General features: G+C 41.6%; 1 protein-coding gene across 1 annotated transcript in view; it reads right to left on the bottom strand.

Annotated features, from left to right (window-relative positions):
* The window catches only part of RAD51B (RAD51 paralog B), an 874,995-nt gene extending 871,607 nt beyond the window's left edge, over positions 1-3,388 (bottom strand). The window contains exon 1 of the mRNA XM_042781147.1: positions 3,318-3,388. Coding sequence (XP_042637081.1) covers positions 3,318-3,388 — 71 coding nt within the window. The remainder of the gene's footprint in view (positions 1-3,317) is intronic.
* Positions 3,389-6,443: the final 3,055 nt, after the last annotated feature.

The following is a 6,443-nucleotide window of genomic DNA, read 5'->3' as shown; positions in this document are numbered from 1 at the left end:
GTTGAGGTGTAACCCATACTGAAGACTACATATAGTCTTTAATCTTCATCATTAAGTGCTTCAACTCATCTTAACTTTCAGCAAGCAAGGTTGTGTCATCTGTGTATTGCAGGTTATTAATCAGTCTTCCTCCAAACTTGATGCCACATTCTTTTTCATCTACTCCAACGTTTTGGATTATATCCTCAGCACACAGATTGAAAAAACATGGTGACAAGATACAACCTTAATGCACACCTTTCCTAATTTTAGTATCCCCTTGTTCTGTTGCCTCTTGGCCTATGTACATATTCTTCATGAGTGCAATTAAGTGTTCTAGAATTCCTATTCTTCACAATATTATCCATAATTTGCTAAAATCCATACAGGTGAATGTCTTTGCATAGTCAATAAAACACAGGTAAACATCTTTCTAGTATTCTTTGCTTTCAGCCAAGATCCATCTAACATCAGCAGCAAATTCCTGGCAGTTCCCTATTGATGTTCTGCTGCAATTGTTTTTAAATTATCTTCAGCAAAATTTTACTTGCATGTGGTATTGATAATATTAATCAATAATTTCTGCATTCTGTTGGATCACCTTTCTTTGGAATGGGCACAAATATGTATCTCTTCTAGTTGGTTGGCTAGGTAGCTATCTTCCAAATTACTTGGCATAAATGAGTGAGCACCTCCAATGCCACATCCATTCATTGAAACATTTCAGTGGGTATTCCATCAATTCCTGGAGCCTTGTTTTTCACCAATTCCTTAAGTGCAGCTTGAACTTCTTCTTTCAGTGTCATCAGTTCTTGATCATATGCTACCTTCTGAAATGGCTGACCGTCAGCCAATGCTTTTTGGTACATGACTCTGTGTATTCCTTCCATCTTCCTTTGATGTATATTGCTTCATTATTTTGCCCATAGAATTCTTCAGCATTGCAACTCAAGTCTTGAATTTTTTCTTCAGTTCTTTTAGCTTGAGAAATGCCAAGTGTATTCTTCCATTCTGGTTTTCTAATTCCAGGTCTTTGCACATTTCATTGTATTTTACTTTGTCTTCTCAAGCTGTTCTTTGAAATATTCTGTTCAGCTCTTTTATTTCATCATTTCTTCCATTTGTTTTAGGTACTCACCATTCAATAGCAAGTTTCAGAGTCTCTTCTGACATCCATTTTTATCTTTCTTCCTTTCTTGTCTTTTTAACGACCTTTTGCTTTCTTCCTGCATGATGTTCTTAATGTCATCCCACAATTTGGTTTTTGGTCATTGGTATTCAATGCATCAAATCTGTTCCTCAGATAGTCTCTAAAATCATATAGGATATAATCACGGTCATTATTTTGGCTCTCATGGACTTGTTTTAATTTTCTTCAGCTTCAACTTGAACTTGCATATAAGCATTTGATGGTCTGCTCCACAGTCAGCTCCAGGCCTTGTTCTGACTGATGATACTGAGCTTCTCCATCACCTCTTTGCACAGATGTAGTTGATTTGATTCCTATGTATTCCATCTGGCAAGGTCCATGTGTATAGTCTCCATTTATGTTGTTGAAAAAAGGTATTTGCAAAAACTATGTCAGAGGTACTGTCCAAAAAAGATGCCCCAATCCTGTCACTCTCATCCCAAAATCTCTTGTGGCAGCCTTAGATCACAGCATAAATTTCAACTTCTTAGGACTGCCTAAAAATGCTTCATAAACCGGTTCCTCACTTCCTCCTCATTCCTACATCAAATTGTCAGATTGTAAGGTTCAGATCTTGAACTTCCTGGCAAGTTACTTCTCCTTTTAGTGCCTTAATTTCCTCTTCTGCAAAACAAGGATAATTCTATCAAGTTTATAGGATTATAGTATTAAAGGATTTGATTGGGTGGTGCCTAGCACACTATGCTCAAGGTTTGGACAATTCCAATTCATAATCACCCTATAGGACAGAGTAGACATAGACAGGTTTCCAAGGCTATAAATCTTCACAGAAGTAGACTGTCTCATCTTTCTCCAGCAGAGGGGCTGGTGGGTTTGAACCTCTGACCTTTTGGTTAGCAGCCAAATGCTTTAACTAGGGTGCCACCAAAGCTCCTAGTTCACAGGATTGTAGTAAAGATTAAAGGATCTGCTTGGGTGATGCCTGGATGTTCATTATCAAATTCATTCAGAAAACATCTAAGTGCTGCCTTACGTGACCTGCTCTCCAACCACATTGGTAAATTGATAGATTAGGCAACCTCCACAAAAAACCTTCTCCCAAGTCTCATATGTTCTCATCAAACTTTGTACATAACTGTTTTATAATCTTATCAATGTATTATTATGGCTTGCATGTTTCTTTCACGAGAGACAGTACACTCTTGCTGTGTATATGTGTGTTTGCACATATAGATGGGGGGAGTAGTGATATTCAAAAGGAGCCCTGGTGGCACAAAGGTTAAGTGCTCAGTTGCTAACAGAAAGATTGCTGACTTAAACCCACCAGCTGCTTCTGGAGACAGACATGTGGCAATCTGTTTCTGTAAAGATCATTGTTGTAAGGTGCCATCGAGCTGGTTTTGACTCATAGAGTCCCTATGTACAGTCATTTCCATGCTTGAGCTTATCATTGCAGCCCCAGTGTCAATCCACCTCATTGAGGGTTTTCCCCTTTTTCACTGACCCTCTACTTTACCTAGTATGGTATCTTTCTCAAGGACCCAGTCCCTTCTGACAACATGAGCAAAATAGGAAAGAAGTTTGGCCATTCTCGCTTCTAATAAGCATTTCAGTTGTACTGCCTTGGAAACCCTATAGTGCTGTTCTACTCTATCTTATATGGTTGCTATGATTCAGAATCAACTAGAGGGCAGCCAGCAACAGCAGTGATATTCAACAGTGAAGACTGAACCTGCTCTCTTCTCCCCAAAGAGAAGAGAAATCCTGTTAGATGTACAATTAACTGTGAAGTTAACAGTGATAGCTAACTGGTGGCGCAGTGCCTAAGGCACCTCACCGCTAACCAGAAGGTTGGTGGTTCAAACCCACCAACCACTGCTCGGAAGGAATGATGGGCAATCTACTTCCGTACTGATACCTTCTCAAAACCCAAGGAGGGGTCCCTATGAGTCGGAGACGACTCGACAGCACATAACGACAATAACACACACGTTTCAAGCGCTCTGATTTCACCCCATTTTACAGATAAGGCTCCTGAGGCACTGAGTTGAGAAACTTGCACAAAGCCAAGGACCTAGCAAATGGTGGAGTCTGCACTATTCCAGCTGACTCCAGATTCCACGCTCTTAATTACCTCCCCTTCAACACCACCTAGCGGTGAGTCCCAAAACTTCCCCTGATGACGAACCTCAAATTCCTGAACCCCAAAATGCCCGCATGGATGAGAGGGGGCGCCGAGGAATAAAGAGACGAAAGCATCACCCGAGAATCCCCTTAAAAGAGCTTTCTCTAGCGTCCAGAATATAGGAGCTGTGTCCTCAACAACAACAAAATGTCCCCACAAAAGAAACGAAAAACCCCTACATTCGCGAGGATATTGGTGAAGATCGCGCGGATATTGGTGAAGATCCCTACCGGCCTAAGGGAGCGTGACCTGCACCCAAGAGTCCCGATCACATCAATAGCAATGGCCAAGGGCTCAGGGAAGGCGTGGGAAATAATGAGCGCACCCCATTTCCCCACAACTGCCCCCCACATGAAACTTTCCGGTACCGGGTCCGCAGCAACCAACTTTCAAACTTTCCCCCACCCTTACTCAGTTCCCCGCCGTAAGTGCTGCACAGTAACAACCGAAGCGCTAGTTGGGTCGTCTCCCTAGGAATACTAACCAATCAGAAGCAGGGAGACGCACAGGTTGCCTCTGCTGCTTGATGGGTATTGTAGTTCACACTCTATAATTGGCCTCCAAAAAAAAAACCAAACTACCCTAGAATGGGATAGCCGGTATCACTACCCGTATAGCTTGCTCAATCTTCCTTCCCAGGAGTGGCTGGTGGGTTTGAACCGCCAGACTTCTGGTTAGTAGTCAAATGCCTTAGGCACTATGCCACCAGAGTTCCCAATCAGCTACAGCTCAGAACCAATTTCTCAATATAATGATTATCAAAATCCGGTGAGGGCACACCACCAGGGAGATGGTATAGCAGGAGAAAAATTGTCCTTAGGATTTAATCTTTTCTTTCTTTTATAGCTACATTTTAAAATAGCTTAAAGGAGCAGAGAGGTGTGCTGATTTTCTAGGCAATGATTGAAAACTCCCCCATCACAGAAGAGTTTTTGGAAGAGAGCTTTTTGTTAGTTTTGGTTTTGCTTTATAAAAGAGTTATGAGTGGAATATCACCTAAATCATAATAAAAAAATTTAAATAATAAAAATATAAATGACAAGAGTTGTTTGAAAAAATGCTAAATGAAATTACTCAAACTGAAACATGAGACTATGTAGTTGAAGAGCATGAAAGAAACCAAGAGGAGGATTGGTATAAAAGGAGCTGTGAAAGAAAAAGAAACCTAATAAACAGGTCCTTTAAGACCTGGTGTCAGATCACTATCTTTGCAAAAAGTCTCTGCCCCCTTTCTTGTTCTTATCTCTCCTTTGCCATCTCCGTCTTATCATTTAGCTCACTATATAGGTCACTGGAGGAGCTCTGGTAGCATAGTGCCTAAGGCACTTGACTGCTACCCAGAAGGCTGGTGGTTCAAACCCACCAACCACTCCTCGGAAGCAAGACGGGGCAATCTACTTCCGTAGTGATACTGCCTCGAAAACCCAAGGAGGGTTCGCTATGAGTCAGGTCCAACTAGACGGCACATAAACAACAACATAGATCACTGGATGGTGCAAATGGTTTCTGCTTGACTACTAATATAAAGGTTGTAGTTTCAACCCATCTAGTGGCATGTTGCAAATGAAAGGCCTGGCAGTCTACAGCCAAGGAAACCCTATTGAGCAGTTCTACTTTGTAACATATGGGGTTACCACGAGTTGGAGTCCACTATGCTGCAACAGGTTTGGGTTGTTGTTGTTTAATTCTAACTATTGGCCTATACTCTTACTAAACTATGAGCTGCTTGAGAACAGGGACTGTATCTTACTCATCTCTTTTAACCCCTTTTTCTAAGATCAACTGGACGGCACATAACAACAACAACAACAAGATCTAGCACACCATTCAATTAATAGTTTTTGGGCAAATGAATGGAGGGAATGGGAAGAAAATGGGAATTCAGAGTGTAAGTTTGGTTTCAGGACTAGAAGAGAGCCAAGTGGATTGGGTAGTAATGGAGAAGGATTCAGGTCTGGTAGCTCTGGGTGTCCCCAGTTCGTGGCAAAGCACTGTCACATGGTTGGCGCTCAGTTAAATATTGACACCTAATTCTAGAAACAAACATCCAGGTTTCCTAGATTCATACTTCATACGTTCCATGTTCTGATTATTAATGAATGTTTGCCGCTGTTTGTTCCCATTTTGAGTTGTGCCGCATCAGCAAATGAAGGTCCTGAAAGCTTTACTCCATCCACATCATTAAGGTCCTCTCTACTATGAGGAGGCAGCTCTTCCCCAGTCGTATTTTGAGTGCCTTTCAAGGAGTTGATGGTCCACTGGTAAGCATTTTGCTGCAACCAGAAGGTCAGCAGTTATAAATCCACCAGCTGCTTTACGGGAGGGAGATGAGGCAATCTACTTCCATAAAGATTTACAGCCTTGACAGGAGACATGAACAGACACTTCACCAGAGAAGATATTCAGGCAGCCAACAAACACAACCAGAAATGTTCATGACAATTAGCCATTAAACCAAAAAACCAAACTCACTGCTATTGAGTCGTTTCCAACTCATAGCAACCCCCATTGGGTTTCCGAGGCTATAAATCTTTACAGAAGTAGATCTCCCCATCTTCCTTCGCAGAACAGCTGGTGGGTTTGAACCACTGACCTACTGGTTAGCAGTTAAGTGCCTTATCTACTATGCCACCATTAGCCATTAATGAGATGCAGATCAAAACAACCATGAGGTACCATCTTGTGCCAGCATTAATAGCAAAGTTCAACAAGACAGAAAATAAAAAATGCTGGCAAGGATGTGGAGAGATTGGGACTCTAATACACTGCTGGTGGGATTGTAAAATGATACAATCACTGGGGAAATCAATATGGTGATTCCTTAAAAAGTTGGAGATAGACATACCATTTGACCCAGCAATCCCATTATTAGGTATATATCCTAAAGAAATGAGAGGCAGGACACGTATAGATACTTGCATACCCATGTTCATTGCAGAATTATTCACAATAGCAAAAAGATGGAAAACCACCTAACTGCCTATCAACCAAGGGATGGATAACAAACTGTGGTACATACACACTATTTCCATAGTGATACTCTCGGAAACCCCTCCTTGGGTTTCCAAGGCAGTATAGCTACGGAAGTAGATTGCCCAGTCTTCCTTCTGAGGAGTGGCTGGTGGCTTT

This window comes from Orycteropus afer, unplaced genomic scaffold, assembly GCF_000298275.1.
Source record: "Orycteropus afer afer isolate SDZICR_OR568_19922 unplaced genomic scaffold, OryAfe1.0 scaffold00088, whole genome shotgun sequence".
NCBI classification, from domain to species: Eukaryota; Metazoa; Chordata; class Mammalia; order Tubulidentata; family Orycteropodidae; genus Orycteropus; species Orycteropus afer.
Note: the sequence above shows the minus strand (reverse complement) of the source record. Positions and strands in the feature narration are given on the sequence as shown.